Source organism: Neltuma alba, unplaced genomic scaffold (assembly GCF_004799145.2).
Source record: "Neltuma alba isolate B1F8T4 unplaced genomic scaffold, ASM479914v2 tig00003186_pilon, whole genome shotgun sequence".
In the NCBI taxonomy this organism is placed as follows: Eukaryota; Viridiplantae; Streptophyta; class Magnoliopsida; order Fabales; family Fabaceae; genus Neltuma; species Neltuma alba.
In genome coordinates, this window is record NW_021633177.1 from 682,755 (window position 1) to 706,386 (window position 23,632).

Consider the following 23,632-nt stretch of genomic DNA (forward strand, 5'->3'; position numbering starts at 1 on the left):
CACTGAACGGATCAGATGAGGTGTCACTTTCAATTTCAAAAATTAATCTATTCGAGTTTATTTTAGACCAATATCAAGCAATTTGGTTTTCCGGTTTCCCCCGTCATGCTTCTTTTAATTTTAACATGTTTGTATTTCTGAATCGTTGTCCAATTATAAGGCACCTTTTAGAATAAATTCTATCATAAACCATATTTATTTTAAATTGTCCCTATTTAAAATCTAATTAATTGCACCTTTTTTTATGACTTCTTAGATGCAAGTTATTTGAAATTCAACCGGGGGTTTGATGGCATGAAGGAAGCACAGAGGCGGTTTGCCATATGCAGGCAAAGGAGAGGAAACGCCAAAGGCTTGGCGCTGTGATGAGGGATGACCATCAATAAAAGGGGGGAAGACGGGCGGTGGCGTCTGAGCATACACATACAGTAAGCCACGTGGACGCTAAGTCAACCTTTTCTGAGTCAACACTAGCTAGCCAGTTTTGGGCAACATCCACGTGGAGAAGAAATTCCTCCCATCAATTCTCGCTAATTAATTCAAAATTCAGCGTTCAGGATTGGATAGCGGAAAATATCTGAAGGCAATACGTATTGGTTGAATGGTTGTTTTCAAAATTCAACATATTTGATTTTTTTTTTCTGGAAACACGTATATTTGATATTATACTATCTATCTTTACATAATATTCCTGTATTCGGTTCTTAATATAAAAACCTGTTTAATTTTTATTTTGGTTTTAAATATAAAATTTTAATTCATTTTGTCTATCATATTTATTCATTTTTTCTAAAGTATTTCTTGTAATAATGATAGTTCTAACTAATACATTTGATTAGTAAGTATATATTAAAAAAATTAACACTTATTTATTACAAATAACTAATTTAACTAAATTTTTTAACCTATTCAAATTAATTAACTAGTTTTTACAAGAAGCGGAGGTTATAAAAAAAGAGGCAACAAGACTAAAGAGGATAACAACACAAAAGAAAGGAACCAAAACGCCACCATAAAAGTCACAGCCCCGAGCTGGTCTTTGACCAACCAGTAAGCCACGTAGCCAGCTGACCACTGAGTCAACATCTTTTTTTTTTGGTGGGAGGGGGGGTCACAATTAACTGATCAAATCCAGACTAGAAACCCAGTTTTTATCAACAAACCATAACGAGAGTGATCCTAAGAATCTATTGGCGATAATTAATAAAAACTCAAAATATTTACGCGGCCTAAAAAACAAAAACAACGTTTATAGGGTCCCAAATGGGTCCTTTTTTTTTTTTTTAGTCGAAAGTGAATATGTATTACTGAATTATGTACAGAGCGTGAGGTAAAAATAACAGTCAATTAGTTAGTGCTAACAATAGTATGTAAGAGGCTGCTCGCAATGAAGGTGTGATTAACAAAAGTCTGGACGAAGATAACAATGCTCTGCGGGAAAAGAGGATCAGCTGGGAAGATGCGTTTGTTTTTGTTATCTCACAGCTTCCAACATAGTGTGCCAAAGTGGAGTCTCCAGTGAGTACCCGTGCAGCAAGGATTGAGATTCCAGAGCAGCCAGTCATCAAAAGGCTTGGAGAAGAATTCCTGAGTCCTGCTGTGAGGTAGTATTTGCAGCCAGCATGCATGCGCTATAGGGCAATAGCGAAGTATGTGGTCAAGATCCTCAATAGCTATGTGGCATAATTTACAGGTGCCTTCCATGGTTAGGCCTCGTCTCATTCTTTCTGCATTAGAGAGCAATCTATTCTTTTTGGTTAGCCACAGGAAGGTGCGTATCCTTTGGATGCCAGGCCATTTCCATATCCACGGCCAACATTTGTCAGGAGTTTCCCATTCAAGTTGTTGATTAGCTTGGTAGGCCGAGTTGATAATGAAGGCGTCGTTGGCTGAGGGGTTCTAGTAGCATGAGTCCTCTACATTTAGCTCTTGTGGAGGACCTTTCGCAGCTATTTGTAGGTTTAGATTGGGTGGAAGTAGATGTTGGAATTTGATCCAATCCCATTCTTCCTGGCTATTGATGTAATCACTGATTGTCTTGTTTATGTCTGAATCCGGCACATTTGAGCAGGTAAGGTGCTTGAGGAGTCCCATGATATCACCAACCCAGTGATCAAGCCAAAATCTAACAGTCCTACCCTTCCCAAAGGTCCAGGTGAAGTTTAGTTCCGTGTTGGGCCAAACAGTAGCTATACTTGGCCAGACATGTGAAACAATTTTTATCTTGAAAACGTTGCTTTGATTAGGCCTCCAATTGTACTAGGCTTTGAGAACTTGGACCCATAACTTATCAGGCTGACTAATGAGGTGGAAAGCCAGTTTGGATAGGAAAGCATGATTTTGCTGCTTGAGGTCTGTCAATCCACTGCCACCGTATCTCATTGGATGACACATATCGTCCCATTTAACCAAGCTTAACTTTCGAGGGGATTCGTCTAACCCCCATACCAAGCTCCATATTGTTTTCTCAATTGCATTGCAAGAGCTGGTAGGAAGGAGGGTAGTTTGCATGGTGTAGAAAGGCATTGTGCTTAGAACGGACTTGGCAAGAGTAATCCATCCAGCCAGGGATATGGTCTTTGCTTTCCAAGCTGATAGTTTTTGCTGGATCCTGCTAACAAGGTATTAATAGGTGTCCTTTGGAATCCTATCATGTAGCAAGAGAACTCCAAGATATTTGCCCAACTGGTCAGTCCTTTGGAATTTGAGGAAGGTGCATATTTGATCAGCATCCCTTTTCCTCCATACGAGGCAACATTCTTTTGCCCCAAGGGATAGGATGAGAAAGGCGTCATCGCCATTTGTTTGGATTACAAAAATCGTGAAACGAGACTTCGCTCATTGTTCACAACGTGTGAGGAATAAAATCAGGGAAAGAATGAATAGGATCAGGATGGAACAATACTTGATTAGACACCGAATTTTTTTCTTTTTTTGCCAAGATTAGACGCTAAAATATATTGAGACTCATTTTAAATTTATTTATTAATATCATCACGTCTGGTTAATCATTAACAAATACTCGTAATAATTTTTTAATCATCAAATTAATAAAAAAGACAACAAAAAAACTTACGCACATTTTCTTATTATCATTTTTTTAATCAAAACATGGCAGCGTATAATTATAACTCGGCATATTCAGCCAAAAGAAAAAACGTAGAATCATATTATTATGTACCTTAACATGCTGGGTAAATGTCTCTCCCCCCCCCCCCAAAACCCCTAAAACAGGGGGGGGCCAGAAAGAGCGTATTTGTTTTGTCAACCTGTGGCTGTGTTTTGGGAACTATTTGCTATTCCCGTGATGTCACATAGCCATGTCATATTCACACAACATCCAATATCGTTTCAAAGCAGTCAAGTTATATTGAACTAAAAATAACTGTACATGAATGTTCAGTATCCACAAAAACAAGTAGGGACGGTTTTCAGCAGTGAAGATGAGAACACTTGAGCAAACCAAGCTAAAAGAAGAGAGAAAAACGCAACTCAACGAAGTCTGGGAAACAAGCCGAAGAAGTTAATTAATGCTCAAACGACAAATGCAATCACCAACCATTATTGCGCAAGAAATCAATAAGTAAAATAACTCATTATACAATGTTGACCCGTATAGACATCTTATGTACCAAAGTCATCCGAACTCAATGTGCACTAACAAGAAATGGGTGCTGGCAAACCCCACACTCAATGGTCTCTGAGCCCGAGCTAGGTACTTGGACCTGAAACAGTCATATAACAGAGCCCCAGAGCAAGAAGTTGAGGGCAATAAGAGTTTGGAATGTACAGGAAATAAGAGTAAAAGAATTTAGTCAATAAATTTCAAACCTGCAGATGGACTGTGCAAGTGGGGCATTCAACTTCCTTCATCCGTCTTCCAGATCCATCAGACTTGGAACCTGTGAATTAGACCAGTAAGATGATCGAGCTAAAATATAATGATTTCATTGAAGCCTGGTCAGACTAGCAAATCTCTACAACCATTTACAACCCTGGCTCCTAGAACACTAAATTCGGATTACACTATACCTGATGTCCTCCGATTCCTCTCCAGCTCCTCCTACCAAAACAATCATCATTAATGACTGTTTACACATGAATGTACGCTTAACCAAGCAGTTATATAAACTAGTTAAACTCATCCACAGAAAAACAACACGGAAAAGTGCTACCTCCTAACAATTTACCTGAAGTTTCCTCGCAAGATCCTCATGACTTTGCAATACAGGCTTGTTTGCAGCCTCTTTAGCATTACTGAGCCTCTGTGTCACCTCTGCCTATACAGCAAAAGGACTTAATAAAACTCTCGATCTTTTCAATGCACATAACACATAACAAAAGTCTTCAATATATAAATATTACAATGCCACACAGATTTGACCGAACATAGACATTTTAAAATCAACGAGGGAAATTGTCCAGCATTTTACAAAGAGAGGCAAAGGTAAACCAGGCAGCCAAAAAGATAAGCAACCAAAAATTCCCTCTATAGACATGCATATCCACATTGCTAGACATTAGAACCTCAGCAAGGGGGGGAGGAAGAACGCTCTGGTGTTACATATGATAATAACAGAGGGAAGGTTTTACCGCTTGAGATAGAACCATTGCAGGATTACATAGCTTAACTACGTAAAGAAGATTGGTGGCAAAACAAAAAAAAACCTACGGAAAGAAGATAAACTATACTAATCTGACAAAAACACCTGCATAGCAAGCATAATACGTCCAATTCCATAAGCTCAGTGATGAACAGGGAAACATCAACAAAATTACACATACCATGCATCGGTCACAAACTCGCACTGGCTGGGCATTCTCATCAGCAGTTAGAGCTATTCTACCATGTGTGCATTTGTCACAGAAAATATCCCCACAGTTCCTACAGTGATGCTGTCATAAGCACGAACAATTACAAAATTAGCAATTACGCACAAGAAACAAAACTTCACTTCAAAGAGGAGAGGAAAGATCAAACCTTACGAACAAAAGCCCCAAAATCAGTCCCACATGCTGTACATTTTGAAACTGCTTCATCTGGGACCTACATATCGATAATGCTAATAAGTAGTTTCCACACAAGACAAAACAAATAACTTTGATCTAATATCCATAGAGTTGACCAACTCATTTTCTGTTAGACAGTTTTATAGCAAAAACAACGAGTTTAATAAAATTCAAAAAGAATCTGTTTTTACCCAATGATCTTTCTCCTCATTGGCAGGTTTGATCATATTCATCCAATCAACAAGGCCTTTCTTCTTTTCTGTAGGTTGTTCATTTGTTTTCAATGATTCAACAGGCCTCCTATTTCCCCCCATTTCCTTGAACTGCATTAAAATAAGGAAGTCGTTATCTATATCAGCCATCAAACAATGCCTGCCACCATAGAACAATTTAGGACAACCACATAAGAAACAACACCCCACCAATAGTAGGGGAAATAAACCAGAACTCGTTTAACTAGAAGACATGGTAAAGAAAAGATAAGGAACTGGCCAAGAATAATGTAATACAAGTGAAAAGTTTAAATATCATTCCAAAATACACACGAGAGAATATATTTAAACCCATGAGATTAAACCGTGCACATGCATATGGTTCAAATACGAAACTTTAAGAGGTAACGATTAATGATCAACGGGGAAATAGATTCATAAACATTGACATCATGTTCTGCCCGCAATTATCTATCTAGTACCTGCGAAAAGAGAAAGCTACCTAAATAGAATTTCTGGAAAATTCACACACACACACAGACGCACATGTATGCACGTGGGCCACAGAGGATCAATACAGAACAGGAAAAGAATTGATAGGAGTAAGAAATCAAAATACCGCAATCCAATTTGAATTAAGGACTTAGACATTTAGCATGGAATAGATCATGCAAGGAAGAGAATAACATGGAATAGATCATGCAAGGAAGAGAATAACATGGAATAGATCGTGCAAGGAAGAGTTTAAAAAATTAAAAAAATACACGAGGTGATGCAGATAAGGAACAGAAAATACAATCAATGTTATCCACATATAACAAATATTCAGCAATGTCTAAGCATTTTAGGAGCAAAATGGTACTCTTCAGTTTTCTACGTCAGAGCAGAGGAAGAGGAATCCAGGGCAAGCCCTGATTTTTGACTTGCTATTTAGTATTTACATTTGCCTTGTTTCTAAGACTCTCCAATCTTAAATTTAAAATTGCTTGTTTTAGCACAAGTATAACAAATTACAATAATTATAATTATAAATTTTTAAAAAGGATTAAGCGTTATAACATGTTCTCACCCAAGAGAAACACTATGTCACCACCACTGGTTCAGACTCTCTGAACTAAAACAAACCCAGTATATTTCTAAATGAGTTTCTTTATGCATTAAAATCGAGGCCCCTCTGAACTCTACCTGTATGATTACAGCAGTAACTGTATCCAAGAGAGTGTTGGTGGTGTAACTATTGGATTGCAATCTGATTCGTCTTGGCTCAATGTCAACTGGACTTTTGGACCAAAATGCAAGGGTAGTCGAGTCGAATTTCTGTATTATAAGGTTAAAAGAAAATTGTAATGATTAAAACAAAGAAAATTGAGTCAAATTTAAAATTTTCATGCAGAACAATATGCTCACGTCACATCTCGTGATGTTCTCAAGGGGATAAATTCTCAACGTCCGGCTGGTACTTGGATCCAGCATACGAATTCCATCCAAACCAATCTAAAAGATATAATAGAACAAATCAATAATTCTGAAATCAGGCCAGGATGAACAAAAAAAAAATAAAAAATAAAGAAAACAACAATGACGTTGTAAATACTAAAGACATTGTCAAGACTCAAATGAAAAGCTCTTAGCTTGTACCTGACAGAGAACATCCATAGTGCTCTGACCACCACTCTCTGCCAATAGCTTGACACGAAATTTCTGCACTCCACTCTTAATATCCTCTTGGGCATCAGCCTTCGGCACAGCTTTCACAACCTTGTTTGAAAAAGAGGGTTCCTTCGCAGCGGGAAAACTAATTGACCTTCCATAATCATCAAAACCGGACCAAGTTGAGGACTTAGGAGCCGTACCCCGTGCTCCATATGGTTCCGTTTCGGCCCCTCTATAGGCATACACACCGTCTCCATAAACATCATCACGAACAGTATCATGCCTCGTATCCGGCCGCTTTCCATACAAATCTGACCCCAAATCAGACCGGCTCCGATTAAGGCTTCCATACTTGTCATCGACATAAACACCACCATAATCAAATTTCAGGGAATTCTCGTATGGACTCTCGTACGTGGGGGGAATCGACGATCCCGGATGGGTGTACGAAGATGGATAGAAGGACGACGTTAAGGAATTGGGAGTGGGGTTAGGAGGAATTGCAGAGGAAGAAGGGGCATAACTTGGAGCCGTTTGATGTTGATCATACGGGGGATATTGACATTGTTGCTGTGGAGGTTGTTGATACGGGACATGCGACTCAAACGGAGGAAAAGAGGAAGGTTGGGGAGGAGAACTGAAGGAGTTCAAATTGGGGTTGGAGGTTGGAGGATATGAAGGGGCAGTGGGAGGGACTGGCATAGGAGGATCGGGATTTTGAGGGTATGGAGGATAAGTAGAGGCGTAAGGCGAGTAATCAGAGGTGAAAGGAGGAGCGGAGGCGTACTGGTTTGGGACTGAATCAGGAGGGATAGGGTTAGGGTTAGGATTAGAATTGGGAATTGGGTTCTGCATCTGAGGGAATTGGTAATAAGGAGATGAGCTGTAGTCTCCGTGTTGCATGATGATGGTTTCAGAGTCCTTCGCCGGAGGGATTGCCTTTGATCGGAGTTATGGGAGCACCGGAGCAGAGAGACACTGATCAAGCGCACGCGATTCCGGGGCAGCAAAGATTGCAGGAGTTTTGCTCCTCTCGTGCTGCGTGGTTGTGTGGTATAATAACCATGTTTTTTTTGCCGCCGTAGTAACTTTCTATTTCTATGCGTTTTGGTTTGGATTAGATACGCCTCTTGGGCTTGAATTTCTAAGTACTCCTCCGATACTTATTATAAGACCCAATTTGACTTTTTATTTGGTCCTAATTATAAGACCCAATCCATTTTCTCTCTTATATTTATGTATTTTTTTCCAAGATAATCCTTCTAATAATGATAGTTTTAGCCAATATACTTAATTAGCAAGGATATTTTAGGAATAACAACACTTATTTATTATAAATAACCAACTTAATTTACTTCCTTAATCTCCTCAAATAATTCAATTGGGTCTTACAATTAGGACCGGAGGAGTATTATGTTTTCCTATTTCTGTTTTTCTTTTCCATGCGGCATTAATGATATCACAAATGCCATTCCCCCAATGTATCCAAAAAAAAAAAAAAAGCCATTTCCCCACCATCTTGAAGCCCATTAAGTTTATATTTTATCAATATATATGTACATTAATTAAAACAATATAATTTTTATCACAATTAAAAGGTTACCCATGATTACGTAGATTTTTAATTAACATTATATCTCTATCCGATCAATCTATCTTGTCACTTAAGACTAACTATATTTTGTTGGCCACGGTAAAACTAATTATCTTCGCATTTAAGTAAAAGTCACAGGTGATAGGGCTGTCTGATCAAAGAGGCCCAAAAATATGGGCCGAAGGAATTAAGTGTAATACGGGAGGGTAGCATGGGTATCTCAAAGCGCGTCAGATTTGGAGTCGGTTTCTCTGGCTATAAATTCATATCTGGCTGCTGCTTTCTATTGCTTCGAGATTTTTAGATCTAAGGGTTTCCTCCGAAGCTTTGAGACGCCGACGAAGCTCAAGAGCTAGGGTTTCTTGAGATCTTGCCCTACTCTCTTTCTGATATCTAAATCGTTCGGCTTTTCTTTCATCGTCGATTGATTTTGCGATTCCAAGTATACATACGATTCTTCTGAAATCGAAGATGTCTAGGTGCTTTCCTTTCCCGCCTCCGGGGTATATGAGGAATGGGGCATGTAGCGAGGATTTGATCAAATCGATTAAGGTTTGTTGAGCAGTTTCGTTTTTGGGTTTTGCTCAACTGTATGTGTTGAAATCTGTGGGTAGATATGGGACTTTCTGTTGCTTCCTCGACCCGATAATTAGTATGTGATGAATGAGGTTTTCTGTGTTCGAGTGTCGTCCTAAACGTTAATAGACCAAGGTCTATCTGGGAAGCTCACATCAGAGAACAAGCTTAACTTAAATACGAGCTTATGTAGGTTAAAAACCTGGAATCAGTTTAATTTGTGGGGCGAACAGAGTTCTACTCGGCGTTCCTGGTTTGTGAACTGAACTCCTTGGAGTTTCGTTTTCTGAAAACTATTTTCCGAACTGAACAAGTCTTTTGAAAACTTCTTATTTTTTTCATGAACTTGTTTCTCATGAAAATTTAATTCTCAGATTAAAAGCAACAACTAGGTAATCTGTTTTTTCCCAATGTTAATCTGTAAACAATCTCAAATAATGGGGCGCCCTGCCTTTCTTGATTCTCGTTTTCTGCCTGATTCCTACAAAATAAGCATCCGCACGTAGCTATCTCCTTCAGTTCGCAATGTAAAATCACATGAAATAAAATTATCTGGATTTGTTGGTCTGGTCCTCTATGAGGAATTTGATTATGGTACTTAATCTTCATTGGGTGTGTTTACTACTTTATGGCATGATGGGTCTCTTTGATTTGTAAGAGATAGCTGTTAACGCTGGAACTGTTGCTTTTGACGCGCCAAAGATGATAATGGTTGTTTATTTAGAATTTAGTTTATTCGGGTCAAAGGGAGGATTGATATGCATGTCTAGCATATTTGCTTCTTTGCTCTGCCCTATCCTCTATTTGAAAGTTTTGTTCTGGTGCTGTAAAGCTCCAGAAGGAGAGGGATGAAGCCAAGGAACAAAGGAAGAAAGACAAGAGAAAGAAAAAGGAAAAAAGAAAAGAGAGGAAAGAAAGAAAAGAAAAGGAAGCAAACGCGACACATCACTGTGATGATAAAGGGAAGGAGTGCAAGCTCAGGAATCTAGAGTCCTACCGGCTGGAGAAAATTAGAGCAGAGCAAGGCAGTGGATGTTTGCGAAAGGTAGGTGACGATGATAATGAGCAAATAGAAAGGAGTGGTATCACGGAGGAACATGATCAGCCTTTCTCTTCGACTGAACCCTGCTGCTTGTCAGACAGCACTCAAAGTAGTAACAAGAGGAAAAGAAGTACCTCGCCATCACGTAGTGATCACGGTGAGTAACCTGGGTTCGAAGATGATTTTTGTATTTTATGTTTGTTCTGAGTTCTTATATACAATCTTGGACTATCTTTCAAAACAGGAACTGCTATTAAAATCCGATTGCCATTGAGAAAACACCGAGAACATGAAGAATTGCAACAAGATTACCGCGCAGGTTCTACTGGAAGTAAAGGGATTACAAAGTCCTTCAATGAAGAGTCACGCCATCAATTCCAGGGGCAGCGAAACTCTGAACCAGAACAAAGAGAATATCAATATATAGTTCATACTGGAGTGGATCCAAGCACCAATTTGAAAGATAGTGAACGTGGAAGGATGGCGTCCCTTTATAATTCGTTGTTTCAGAATTGGAACGCCTGTGAGCTCCAGCTGAAGGGATTCGAGTTAGAAGAGGATCAGGATTGGCTGTCAGCGTCAGAAGGGCGTCAAACGCAGGCAACAAAGAAAGCGAAATCTGTTAATGATTTTCTGGGGTGTTCTGGTTCATCTCTATGGCCTCGTGCTCAATACTTACCCGAAGCTGATATCTACGGATTGCCCTACACCGTACCATTCTGATTTTTTTATTCTTTTGTGGCTTCTTTGAGTTGTTAAATGACAATGCTCAACTGTAGGGAGCCATGTAGCAGAAATTTTGCAATTACAGGTGCTACATTTAAGAAAACTTAAAGAAAAGAGCGCTTGGCGTTGATTGGCTCGCATTCTGTATATATCGTCAAATTGGCCCTTTCACTAAAATAGTTAGCAAATATTAAAAGGTCACGCCCCATGCATCGTGGGCTTTGGAGATGATAATAACCGGATGGTATTATCTTCCGTAATCACTTGTTTTGGAGTACGATAATAGGAAGCTAAAATTGACCAAAACCAACAGCTCATCGAATATGACTACTCAATGAAACATTTTCTCGTTGGGAAGCCCCTAACGTGTAGCACACATTAAAAATGAAATCCAGATAGTGTTATCAAATGAAGTTGACGATAGTTACAGATTACTAAAATCAGTGTTTGACCGACTGGACAAAATAGCCTAGAATATCAGTCCAAACCATACAGCTTCCTGCTCTCCCCAATCAATCACAATATTGAACAGGATTTCTGAGCCTTCCTCTTCTTTTTCTTTTGCTTTGGTGGTTGAAGCACCACTTTGATGGCTGCGTCAAACACGGCTTTCACATTCTGTAACCACAGGGGAAAGAAGCCCATAAGAGGACTGTCATTGCATAATTGTTAGGCAAGTGAAGAGACCACGAACCTGCTGTGTTTTAGAACTACACTCGATGTACGCAGGAGCGCCTATCAGCTTTCTCAGTTCTTCTCCCTTCGGACATTAAAAAGCAAACATTAACTTCTAAATTAACTAGTAATTAGCAACAAATCTCTATGTAGAAAAATGGTCAAGTGAAAGACTACATCAGTTTTTCCCCCTTCAGACAGTAACAAGCATTAAAACGTGCATAAACCGTACTGCCAAAGGCGGTAGTTCTTACCTGCGCTGTAGTTATAGGCACAGCACCAGGGTGGTCCATGAAAAACTGTTTATCGTCTCGAAGATCTGCAGAACAAAACCAATATCAATCTTTTGCATCATCCTACAAGTTTTGATCAGATGTCAAATATTCAGCTCCATGGCTACTCGGCCGTAAGCTGTTCCCGCCTGGTTACAGGGCTCAACTTTATTTTATCCAACATCCTAGTGATTTTATATCCTTGAAACAACAAAAATTGCTATTACCAACAGTGTGCGCATGATAGTCCGCTGCAGTTAGTAATAGCTGTACCTAGAAGATATATGGGACTGTTAAGGGCTTCATGCGGGTATCTATTAGGAGGTGCTAGAGAGAGTTCATCAAGAAAATGGGAACCAAAAGCAGGTGAGGGCAGATAGGAAAGATAAGCAGAATTTTGGGTATTATTGTTCGAGGTTCTAAAGTTCTAACCCCTCCAGGCAATATGAATTCTGCTCGCTCCTTCATTCCAGCGGTAACCATATTGCACTCCAACTCAGGGACGTCGAGGGCTCCCATCACATTACAGTATTACACCACTCTAAAAAATTTATGTATATGAGAAGGCTGGAATCTCCAAAACATCAATCACGTCACTTCAGATTTCCAGTTATTGCACAAATAGAGGAAACTCAAAAACTTTAAAATTCTTTATTTTCTTATTTCTTAGAATTCAAAACCAAGACTAGAGCTTGTTGGACCAGGATGATAACTCTTGACATCATTATCTATATTTGCTGGTTTTGCAGCCTAAAGTAAATAGTTAGCTGAAAAAACAGATTTTACCGCATCTGCAACAGGCATGTTAAGAATCAATTGCAGCATGCCAGTATGGTGAGGGATCGGATCACGAGAGGATTAATAGAGTCAGAAAATGATTACCTAACTTCGTTCCAACTAAAATTATTGGAACACCAGGAGCATAGTGCCTCAGCTCAGGGATCCACTGAAATAAGAAATAAAAAACAGCAATAAATCAATCATCAATAAGTTAACTAAGAATTGGAAAAAGCAGAAACGCGTGTAGATGATGGTCTAAGTATATTTGTTCTGTTCAAGGAAATAACCTTCTTTGCAATATTTTCATAGCTGGCCTTGCTTATAAGGGAGAAGGCAAGTATAAAGACGTCTGCTCCTCGATAGCTCAAGGGTCTTAATCTATTATAATCCTCCTGACCTGTCAAACTTTAAGCTAAATCACCGGAAACAAGCTATATGCTGAAATTAAAATATAATTCTGTATAGTGAAAGTAATGGTTGCGGTATTACCAGCAGTATCCCATAATCCAAGATTTACTGTGCTTCCATCAACAACAACATTAGCACTGAAATTGTCAAAAACAGTTGGCACATAGTCCTGTTAATGAACAACAAAAAAACGATAAGCTTATTAGGCTAACATTATAATGTGTAGAAAAAGAATAAAAGATGAAAGGGATACAAGAACAAAATTATCAGCTCCCACTTTTTTCATCCTAGAAGAATATTATATATTATCATCAAAATATGGAACAATATTATATTAATTCTAATGCAGGGAGATATAAAACACATTTCAAAACTTAGTGTTTTTTTTTTTGGGAAGGGGGGCCCTACATTTCATGAGGCATTGAAACGCAGAAGGGGCCCCAAAAAAAAAAAAAAAAAAGGAGAAAAGGGCCTTAATGCCACCCAAAGCCTTCCATTCAGGCTGACTTTTCTTCTCAGTCTAGTAGTAGCAGGCCATCCTTGCATAATAGGAGAAGCTGTTCCGAGCTATATTGTACGTTTCCAAAATTATAATGTCTTCTACAATACAATCTCTACGGAGGAAGTCGTAACTCTCTTCTTATCCTTCTAATTCTATAGAACAGAATCTACAGACATAGAACGCAATACATGCCCCTAATCAAATCATACATATCATTTTAGCCAGAAGAGTAACAACTTCATGAGGGTTAGAATTTAGAAGTAGAAAAGTGACACGTCATGAGAAAATCACTGGATAAAACAAAATGACATTGACGCCTTTGGTCCTAAAGATTAAATTACCACAATCATTATGGCCCGTCCTTGGTTAATTTCAATTTTGGCCAATGATCACTTGAAATTCCTCAAAATGATAAGTACGACAGCAAGAATTTCATCTCCACACTTCTATGGTTTAAAGGAATTAGAAAGGGAAACAAGCAGGATAATAATAAGTCATTTGCCTAGTTGATGAAAAGCACATCCATCCAACAAGAAAGTAAAATACATGCGCAACGGGCAATCGATTATCATATACACGGATTAGACCACCGCGATTCAATTAATGACGACGAAAATGTCCCGGAAGTTAAGAAGGAGAATATAACCGTGGGAAACGTATTACTGGTGTACGAAATCAACAAGCAGGTCTTGCCGACAGCACCGTCGCCAACAGTGACGCACTTGATGAACCTGGACGCACTCATCTCCAGCAAAGAAGCAGCAGATCTTCTACTTCAGGCAAATGCAACCAACGATGTCTCTTTGTTGAGTCTTAGCTTTTCTTCCGCTACTTCAGATGCTCCTCTCGAGCTCATTCAGAGACGCCATGTCTGTGGAGAAAACCCTAGGAATAGCAGATCTGGGAATGAGAAATTGGAGGGCGAGGTTCAGATTAAAGGGAATTGCACGGATGAAGGCCGGAACAGTAACAAAGAATAGAGGAATAAATTTGAAATTTGAAAGAAAGGAGAAAGGAAAATACCAGAACCCTCGAGACCCAAACAGACTTCAAGTCCCAGTCCTCCCAGGACAACCATCAGCCAGCTATATGATACAGAAGTATGACCACTTGGTCCATTTCTCAATTTCTCTCAGCTCATGCATAAAGAATATAGCAAATGACAACTTTGTCTCTTTTTCTTTTACATGTGAATTATGTATTCTTATTCAAGTTTTTTTGGTCTTTGCAGAATGAAGCTTAGTTTTTCCCAATTGTTTAATTTCAGTTCTTTTCATTATTGCACTAAAATATGCACCTAATACTTTTTAATAAAAATTTGGGTTCAACACTTCGTTTAACTGAAATAATTTTTTTTAAAGAAAAAACTAACTAAATGAGTTTTGAATTAACAAAACCACACAGAATAATTAAGATTTAAGGGTACAATTGGAATTTAGAACCTCAATAGGAAACCTCAAGTCAAGCTCGATTTCGTTGACCCTAGATTTGTCCGAATTTGCCAATAACGTCGAGATGAGAAACGATTAACCACAAGAATTGAGAAAAAAGTGATAAAGCTAACAAAACTCAGATAGAATATAAAACAAACAGCAAATTCTTCTTCAAGATTTTGTGTATACATTTTCTATAAACACAACTTCCTGTGAGAGGAATGATGAGAAACAAATATTATACTGTTATTTATCCTTTGGCAGAATATCATACTTAGCGTTACAACATAGGAGTTTCATATTTTGAAACAATGAGATGTGAATTTACATTTACTATATACGTGTATGATCAATTCAATGCTTGGTCACTATTATCCTGTTGTAGACGAACCAGCTGCTTATAAATGCTCTTAGGTTGAGCAATTAGCCTCTCATGGCTACCCATTTCAACCACTCTTCCATTTTGTAACACAGCAATGCTGTGTGCATTTCGAACTGTTAATAACCTGTGTGCAACCAAGATGGTTGTTCGCCCTTCCAGAAGCTTTTCTAAAGCCTCTTGGACCAATCTCTCTGAAACTGTGTCCAGTGCACTTGTTGCTTCATCTAACAGGAGAATAGATGGGTCTTTCAAAATGGCTCTTGCGATTGCAAGCCTTGTTTCTGGCCTCCTGATAATTGCACTCCTCTTTCTCCTACCTCTGTTTGATACCCTTTAGGCATTCTAACGATGAATTCATGAGCATTTGCTGCTTTCGCTGCCTTCATTACCTCAATTTCTGAGGCCTCCTCTTTGCCATACTTGATGTTTTCATATATTGTGGTGGAGAATAATGCTGGTTCTTGTTGAACCAGAGCTATTCTCAGCCTTAAGGACCTCAAGTTGAGGCTTCTGATATCACATCCATCGATCAAAACTCTTCCATGAGTTGGGTCGTAAAATCTCATGACCAGTGAGATCACAGTACTCTTCCCTGAACCGCTTTGCCCGACTACTGCGAGACTCTTTCCTGCTCTAACTTTGAGGTTCAAGTTTTCAAAAATGGTGATTTCAGGTCTCATTGGATAGCTAAAGTGTACATTTTTGAAGTCTATCTCTCCTTTCACATCAGTCATCACCTTTGAGTTGGGTTCATTGGGTGGGATAGATGTTCTCCTTCGGAGAACACTAAAAACTGACCCTAAAACTTGTGATCCTTTGACAATGTCTGGGGTAAGAGCTAGTGTTTCTGCTATTGCCAGAGCGGTGATAATTAAAACCATAAAAGACTTCATAATGTCCCCGAAATTAGATTCTCTGTGCTTGATCAAGACAGAAGCATACCAGAGGCCAAGTGCATAAGAGCAGAAAGCAAATAACTGTGTCACACCATAACCAAACCCTGAGATGTGGCCTCGTAAAAGTGCTTGCTTGTTAGGTTTGTTCAATTCAGAGGCAAATTGGAACGAGATTCGATCTTCTGCACCAAAAGCAGCAACAGTTCGTATATTGGAGATAGCTTCACGTGCCAGCGAAGTTGCTCTAGAGTAAGCTGCACTATAATCTCCCCCGAAGCCCTTAAGAAATAGTTGCTGCAGATTTAAAAGAAAATTTTCAGCACACATATAATATAAAGCACAAGTCAAAGTATGGTTCATAATAAGATATAGTACTAACTTCAGTGATGGAAGCCCCAATAAGCAGAGGCAAGCAAGCTGCAACCACAGCTGTTAGTTTCCAACTCAACGTGAAGGCAATAGCAAATGCTGTTACAGTGAGAGCTACATTCTGTACAATAGTTGAGAGTCTATCTGCCAAAGCACTTCTTACTAACGTTGCATCTGCGGCTAGCATAGCTGTTAATGATCCAGTGTTGTTCTCATCCAAATCGAACCATGCAATTTCATTGGTCAGGATGGCTGCAATTTATATGTTTTAATATTAGTGAAAATGATGAATCAATAACATGCTAAAAAAGTTTACCAATTTCTGTTTTCAAAGTACCTGAAAACATTAATAAGCGTACACGGGCAGTGAGACGCTCTCCCATCAATGTATAAAAGTAATGCTGCAACAGATAAACAGGTACAGTAATAGCAGCAACTCCAACAAATATAAGAGCGACCCGATCGACTTCTTGCTTGATTTTAGAACCATGTGGGGAGTAAAATGCAGTCAAAATATGTGTGATACCAAGAGCAAAGAGAGGAGCTTCCATGCCTGCCATAATTGCACCAATTGATCCAAGTACCGCATAATGCCATTCAGGGGCATTTAGTTTTAGCAAGTCTAGGATGGATGGAACGGACTTTTGATCACTAGGTTGAGGTTCTCTTGTTGAAATGGACTTCAATTCATCGGGGTATTTTTGGTTATCTGAAGCTTCCCGAAAACTTGAATGTCTTGAACTTCCTGATCGAGATATTGCGCTTGAACCTGCCATGGGGTTGTCTGATGCTTGCAAACTCACTAAATGCACATAGTCTCCATTTTTTGACATCAATTCTGAATGAGTTCCACTTTCTACAACCTGACCATTCTTCAAAACCACGATTGTATCAACATCGCGAATAGTGGATAATCGGTGGGCGACAATAATTGTAGTCCGATTTGACATTAATTTTTCCAGGGCCTGCTGAACTATTAATTCTGATTCTGCATCAAGAGCACTTGTGGCTTCATCTAGAAGTAATACTTTTGGGTTTCTGAGCACTGCCCTTGCTATTGCTATTCTCTGTTTCTGACCTCCTGAAAGTTGTGTACCGCCTTCTCCTACCTGAATTAAAGAACACTAATTATCAATCTTCAAACTGAACATTTTTTCCATGTTAACGATAACTTCAACATATCACTTTTCCGCACTTGACATGAGAAATAAAATGATTTACTTTCTTTAAGTTTCATAGCAAGTTCATTGTGTGATTGCTTTGGCTTATTTTGAAGACCTAGAAGAAGGAAGATATACTATGGCTATTAAAGATGATTTTACAATTCTACAAGTAAACCAACTTTTCCATTGTGAGGGTGACATTACCGGAGTAAGATAACCATTAGGTAAGCCTTCAATAAAAGAATGAGCATTTGCAGCTTTAGCTGCTTGTATGATTTGATCCATGTTTGCGTCCTCTTTTCCAAGCAAAATATTTTCAGATATTGTTGTGGCAAATAGCAACGGTTCTTGACTAACCAAGCCCATTTGTTTCCTCCACCATTTCAATTGAAGACTCTTTAGGTCATGTCCATCCAATAGTATCTTACCTAAATAAAAAATTTATGCATTAGCCTCGCATCCTAGTCCTAAATACTGATGGACAAAACTGACGGTATAACCATAAAACATTAAGTTTCATTACCTGAAGTGGGATCATAAAATCTTTGAATCATAGAAATGATAGTGCTCTTTCCTGAACCACTAGGACCAACAACTGCGATAGTCTTCCCTGAAGTTACTGTGAAGGTCAAATTTTCAAAGACCAAGTTTGATCTTGAGGGGTAAGAAAAGCAGACCTCACGAAATTCAATTTTCCCTTCCACTTGTGGCAAAACAATCCCCTTGTCCAAGCTTTTAGACTTGTCTGAAACTGATGCAATCATGTTCATGATATTGGCTGCTGCTGCACGGCCTTTAGCAATGGCAGCGAGGTTAGGCGCAGCTTGGCCAAGAGCACTATAGAGGAAGAATTGTCAGGTTCTAGTTCAAGAAAAAAGTGTCATTTGAAATTAATCATGTCAGGTTTACTTAGAAGGATGACTCACAATCCACTAAAGATGACATTAATGATAGTTGTGAATGCTTTCCCTCCGTTTGTTTTATGGTGCCTCACAAGTATGCTTGCGTACCAAAGAAGTAATGCCCAGGCACAAAACAACAGTCCATATGTTAAGCCTACCCCTACTCCTTTTGCAAAGCCACTCTTCTTTCCCAGCTTCAGACCATTATCAAGTGATTTGGAGTATGAGGAAACTGCTTTATCTTCTCCCACAAATGAGTAAACCGTACGAACCTGAGAAATTACCTGTTCCATCAAAACAAGAAATAGCACATTCATTATCCAAGGCCTAATCAAGAAATTGACTCCTAACAGTGGAACTCTCAACAGAACTGGACTTCACAAAAATTCGATTGAAGTGAAATATACATAGTTACCTCTTCTGCCACTTTCCCAGCTTCCGCATATGCTGCTTCACCTTTTTCTGACAAGGTAGACATGGTTATAGTATAAGCTCCCCCAGCTACAGCTATTAATGGAACTACAGCCAAGGTGAGCAGTGTAAGCTGCCATACTGACGTAAATCCAATGGCAAATCCAACAATGAATTGTGAAAGGTAACGTATAGCGTGGCCTGTCTGCAGTGAAATCAATGATTAATTATGATCAACCAAACAACCTTCGACGATAATATTTGTGTCCAAATGCATAAAACATGACAGACCCGTATGTTTTACCTTGTCACCGATTGCATCTTGTACTAATACTGCGTCACTTGAAATGTGGAAAATGATATTAGCGTCTCTTGCCTCATTGTCGAAGAAATTAATATCCTTTTTTAAAACGGACTGTAGATACTTGAAACGCAAACGAGCTGTTTGCCTCTCCCCTGTTTGCATCCAAAATGCGACCCCTGAAGCATAAAAAGTGATTAGTCAACAAGATCAAAGCACGAACCAAAAGATTAGGTTCAAATTATAGGATCTACCCATCCAAGCCGATGCCAGAACAACCAGTCCAAGGTAGACCAAGTACAATGCATTCTGCAATAGATGAAATTATTTTCAATATGGAGTCATATAGATACAGAATGATGATCAATTGTTATGCTGTTTGGAGTATATAATCATTTTTTTCCCTGAGGAACTTCAGAACTTGGAAGCAAGACCATGACGTGCCACCCGAATAGTCTATTTCAGAATATTCCATGTGCCAAAGGAAAAGAGGAAGAAGACAAGAAAAAGGATTATATATTTATATATATATATATCCATGGAGAACCAAGTACAAGAAGAAAAAGGATTATATATTTATATATGTATATATATATCCACGGAGAACCAAGTACAATGCTGGGATGTCAAAGGCAATGAAACGGGAGGAATAGTTCACAGCATTGAACCAGTAATAAATATAGCAGCAACAGTATTCATGGAGCAAAACAGTGCGTGACAAGGGACCCATGAGAGAGAACTAAAAGATGGTTGTAACTACCATACCTCAGAAATGCGTGACGACAACTTATGAGGATGCTTAGAAAGATGCCCTAAAGAATCAATCATACGACCGAACAAGATGAAGAATACAGGAAGAGCGGCGCCATGAACGCACGCACCAACACTTCCCAAGAACATCAAGACATAGTCAATTGTATCTGCAGCAGAAAACAAGCCAAAGAAGGAAACACTCTCTGGTTTGCTTGCCTTATTAGATTGTTGGTTTTGTTCTGAATGCGAATGAGAGGCAAGCTCAACTTCTTCCATGGCAAGTAATTCACGTTGAAGTTGCAGGCTTGCGGATGATGAAACCCACACAGGGGGGAGAGAGAGAGAGCAAGCAGCTAAAGAAGCCTCATAAGCATGAGGCTAATAAATGACAAGACCTTAACTACGCCAACTGAAAACACGGCTCCATTAATGCCGTTATGAAAAGCTCGACGTCAGGTAGTAAAATGGCGAATGAGTGGCGCTCCAAGCGAGCACGTTACCTACTGATTAAACACTGTAATTGATAATAAATAATAATCCTCATCAGCAATTAAGTCAACTAACTAATGCCGATTTTGTTGCTCAAATAGTCCATATATTTCATCATGTCACTAGCCACTTGCGGGCCAAACATAGAGCTCAGTAATTAACTAGATTTATTACTGAGGTTGGGGGTCGCAGTCGAACAATGAGTGAATAGCTTGAAAGTTGAAACCACCATTCCACCAAAATGATTGAGACGAAGAACTTTTTCCCCAAAAGGATGACCCTGAAACTGGGGAAAATTACAAAAGAATAATTACACTCTGTCTCTGGATAATGAGTTGCATGCGACTCAAGCAAAAGCTTTTATTGGTGATGGACTCATGAGCTGGTGGTCCCTAACGTGATATTGGCCCGTGGTAGTCCAGAACCTGCGAAGGGAAACCAAGTATGGGGCTGAGATTTACTGGACTTTATGATGGATTCTTGTAGTCCTCTCATGCCTTTGTCGACGGGACAACCTGGAGTGTAATAAAAGACCAAACCAACTTATGAGGCTCAACTTAACGGGACTGATCTGTGAAGATGGTTCAGTAATAATCATGTTTGTTGTTGGTATCGGAGTTTCACTTACATTCATGGTTTCTACAACTAATTAATCATATATGGATGAGTTATATATACATGTATGTATGTGTGTACATATAGATATATGTAATCATATATGAGTAAGTTATCCGTGATGCATGGGAATCCCATGAAGGTGACAGCAAATTAAGAAACGTTCTTTTTCAGTTTTGAAATCTTTCATAGACATCTTGGATAGCCAGAGTAACTGTTTGGATATGTAAACTTTATTGAATCGAGTTGAAGAATGTTTATCAAACAACACAAAACATTTCATTGTTAATGTTTGCAACATCTCAGTGATAAGTTCAATTAAGAGTTTACACATTAGAATGTCACATCAGAAAAGAATTATATATTAGAATGACATGTAGTCATCACCCGCAGATACGTTTTAATTAAGAAAACAAAGTGAAACTTATTCTTGTACTTCCAAAAAATAAATACATCAAAAAAGTTACGCCGAATTACAAAATGTTGATGTTGTGGTTTGATGTTGCGTTTAGCTACTTCAACCTCATCATTGTAAGATATATATATATATATATATTTATATATATAAAGAATGGTAAAGAAACAAGAGTTAGAGTTATTCAATATCCTGAAATTTTTTTAAAATATGCATCCAGTATTTTAAAATATTTTGTAGTTAATCAAGAACTATAAAAAATTTCATGTGTGTCTAGATCCTAAAATATTTTGTGGTTCAATTTCTTTCTTTAAAATATCAAGGTACTACACGTCCTTAAAAAGTATATACATTACAAGATGCTAGACTAAGATAGCCGAAGAAATAAATGTTTTTAACTAGTCGAACACTCTAGCAAAATTGATATAAATTAAATATTTAATGAAAAAAAGATGTGTGGATGGCTTCTCAACTACTCATAGTTGGTATAGACTTAGCTTCTAGAGATGGCAAATCAATGAGAATTAATTTAGATTCTTCAACACTTGTTCCCTCCTCCATAGATTTCAAGCTTATAACCCTTGTGAATAGGGAAAAATTTGTCATTAAAAGAGGGTCATGAAGCCCATATTGTCCAGCATGGTTCAGCAAGATTTGGTTAAAATTTAACATGGCTACCAAAACTTGATGGGTTTACCCAAACATAAAAGGGTATACAGAAAATGATAAAGGGAGACTCCTTTGAGGCAGGAAGGGAAATAGATGTGTAAAGGTATGCTCACACCATAGTTAGAAATTTTCATCATTGAACACGTCTTTCATTTCCTTGGTTCACCAATCTACTAAGACCCACCAAACCTCTAAGGCTCTTAATTATTGAATTACTTGTGAGGGTGAATAGGAATAGTACAGACCCACCTCAAAAGGGTGAGTACAAGTTCTATATTAAAACAAAAGAATTTTCCTTCACTCCATTCTTCATTGGCAAAGTTGAATAGAAAGAATAAGTAGGTGAGTCAGAAACACCTGCGCTGTTTAGTGCTTGTTCTTTTATAAAAGGAAGGCTGCTCCTCATATGGTACACCCTAGACTCAGAGACTCACAAGTAACCGTGTGAAATAACACTCTCACTCCCAAAGAGCTTTTATCAGATTCTTAATACAAATGACTAAAATGAGTATTTTAAGGAAGCCAATAAATATTTTTTATAAATAAATAACTTAGTTAATTTTTTGAATCTCAGCAAATTACTTATATATCTAACTCTGATATTAAGATAAAAAAAAAGTAATTTTTTATTGTACTTTGAAGAACTGATACTCTCTCCAATTTTAAATATAGAGGCTATGTAACTAATTCACACATATTGTCAAAATTAGGCTAGATGTATAATTTATTAAAACAAATAAATCTTAGGTCAAATTACTTATATTTATTAGGTTAAATTTTCAAATTATATTTATTATTTTGCTATTGTTAGTTTTAGAATGCGTATCTATACTTGTAAATTCACCTATGAATTTGACCTAATGAATATGGGCAATTTAACCTAAATTTTATCATAGAAAATTATTTTTTGTCCAAAATATCCCTCAATTTAATCATTATTATGTTGAAATCTGCCCAATTGATTGTACACACATTAATAGAAGTTTGAAAAAAAACTAAATATAAAGGACAAAGAATATTGAAATCTTATATATTAAGATCAAAATAAACTTAATTAGCTCCTACATTAGGTATGGATGAATTAAAAAAACGTGGCCTTCTTTTCAACTATTTCTCATTCTGATTTTTAAAAATTTTACCATTAAAAATTTTTAAATTTTCAGAAATGCTTGTGTCTTGTGATGTGGAGCTGGGGAAGAGGAGAGGGGAAAAAAGGTAAAGGCAGGCCGAGGAGAGAATGGGGGCCATTGTTAAAGACTGGAAATTTTGAAGTCTAAAGCCACTCCATAACTCTAGGCAACAGCTTTTAGCTCCCCAGATGCACAGCTACGAAAGAAAGAAAGAAAGAAGACAGTGGGATTTTATTCTGTATCATTTCATGACA

The 23,632-nt window shown here is 38.1% G+C and overlaps 4 protein-coding genes across 7 annotated transcripts; 1 reads left to right on the plus strand and 3 right to left on the minus strand.

Moving 5' to 3' along the window:
• Positions 1–3,344: 3,344 nt before the first annotated feature.
• Positions 3,345–7,922, minus strand: LOC114740681 (protein FREE1). Its single transcript, XM_028928885.1, has 10 exons — positions 6,861–7,922; positions 6,630–6,716; positions 6,408–6,539; positions 5,202–5,333; positions 4,982–5,047; positions 4,786–4,896; positions 4,191–4,280; positions 4,033–4,063; positions 3,832–3,902; positions 3,345–3,725 (listed from the first exon to the last, which is right to left on the minus strand). The coding sequence occupies exons 1-10, from the start codon at positions 7,776–7,778 to the stop codon at positions 3,648–3,650; spliced, it is 1,716 nt and encodes a 571-aa protein (XP_028784718.1). The 5' UTR covers positions 7,779–7,922; the 3' UTR covers positions 3,345–3,647.
• Positions 7,923–8,765: 843 nt separating this feature from the next.
• On the plus strand, positions 8,766–11,014 carry LOC114740602 (glutamic acid-rich protein). The gene is made up of 3 exons (XM_028928773.1): positions 8,766–9,021; positions 9,878–10,244; positions 10,332–11,014. Exons 1-3 carry the CDS (start codon positions 8,941–8,943, stop codon positions 10,808–10,810), a joined length of 927 nt encoding a protein of 308 aa, XP_028784606.1. The 5' UTR covers positions 8,766–8,940; the 3' UTR covers positions 10,811–11,014.
• A 113-nt stretch (positions 11,015–11,127) lies between these two features.
• On the minus strand, positions 11,128–14,556 carry LOC114740603 (rac-like GTP-binding protein RAC1). 4 transcript variants are annotated; one of them, XM_028928775.1, is made up of 8 exons: positions 14,474–14,556; positions 14,097–14,350; positions 13,030–13,117; positions 12,828–12,937; positions 12,643–12,706; positions 11,743–11,807; positions 11,508–11,573; positions 11,128–11,431 (listed from the first exon to the last, which is right to left on the minus strand). In XM_028928775.1, exons 2-8 carry the CDS (start codon positions 14,193–14,195, stop codon positions 11,330–11,332), a joined length of 594 nt encoding a protein of 197 aa, XP_028784608.1. In that variant the 5' UTR covers positions 14,196–14,350; positions 14,474–14,556; the 3' UTR covers positions 11,128–11,329. The 4 variants fall into 4 exon arrangements, with proteins under 4 accessions (XP_028784608.1, XP_028784610.1, XP_028784607.1 ...); XM_028928777.1 differs by having other exon boundaries at positions 14,097–14,335; positions 14,474–14,490; XM_028928774.1 differs by lacking the exon at positions 14,474–14,556 and having other exon boundaries at positions 14,097–14,436.
• Positions 14,557–15,026: 470 nt separating this feature from the next.
• Positions 15,027–20,526, minus strand: LOC114740665 (ABC transporter B family member 13-like). The gene is given in 11 exon segments (XM_028928857.1): positions 15,027–15,543; positions 15,546–16,455; positions 16,541–16,782; positions 16,868–17,639; positions 17,898–18,121; positions 18,217–18,530; positions 18,620–18,879; positions 19,011–19,211; positions 19,311–19,486; positions 19,562–19,616; positions 20,073–20,526. Coding segments are annotated over 11 exon segments (3,729 nt in total). The 5' UTR covers positions 20,337–20,526; the 3' UTR covers positions 15,027–15,232.
• Positions 20,527–23,632: the final 3,106 nt, after the last annotated feature.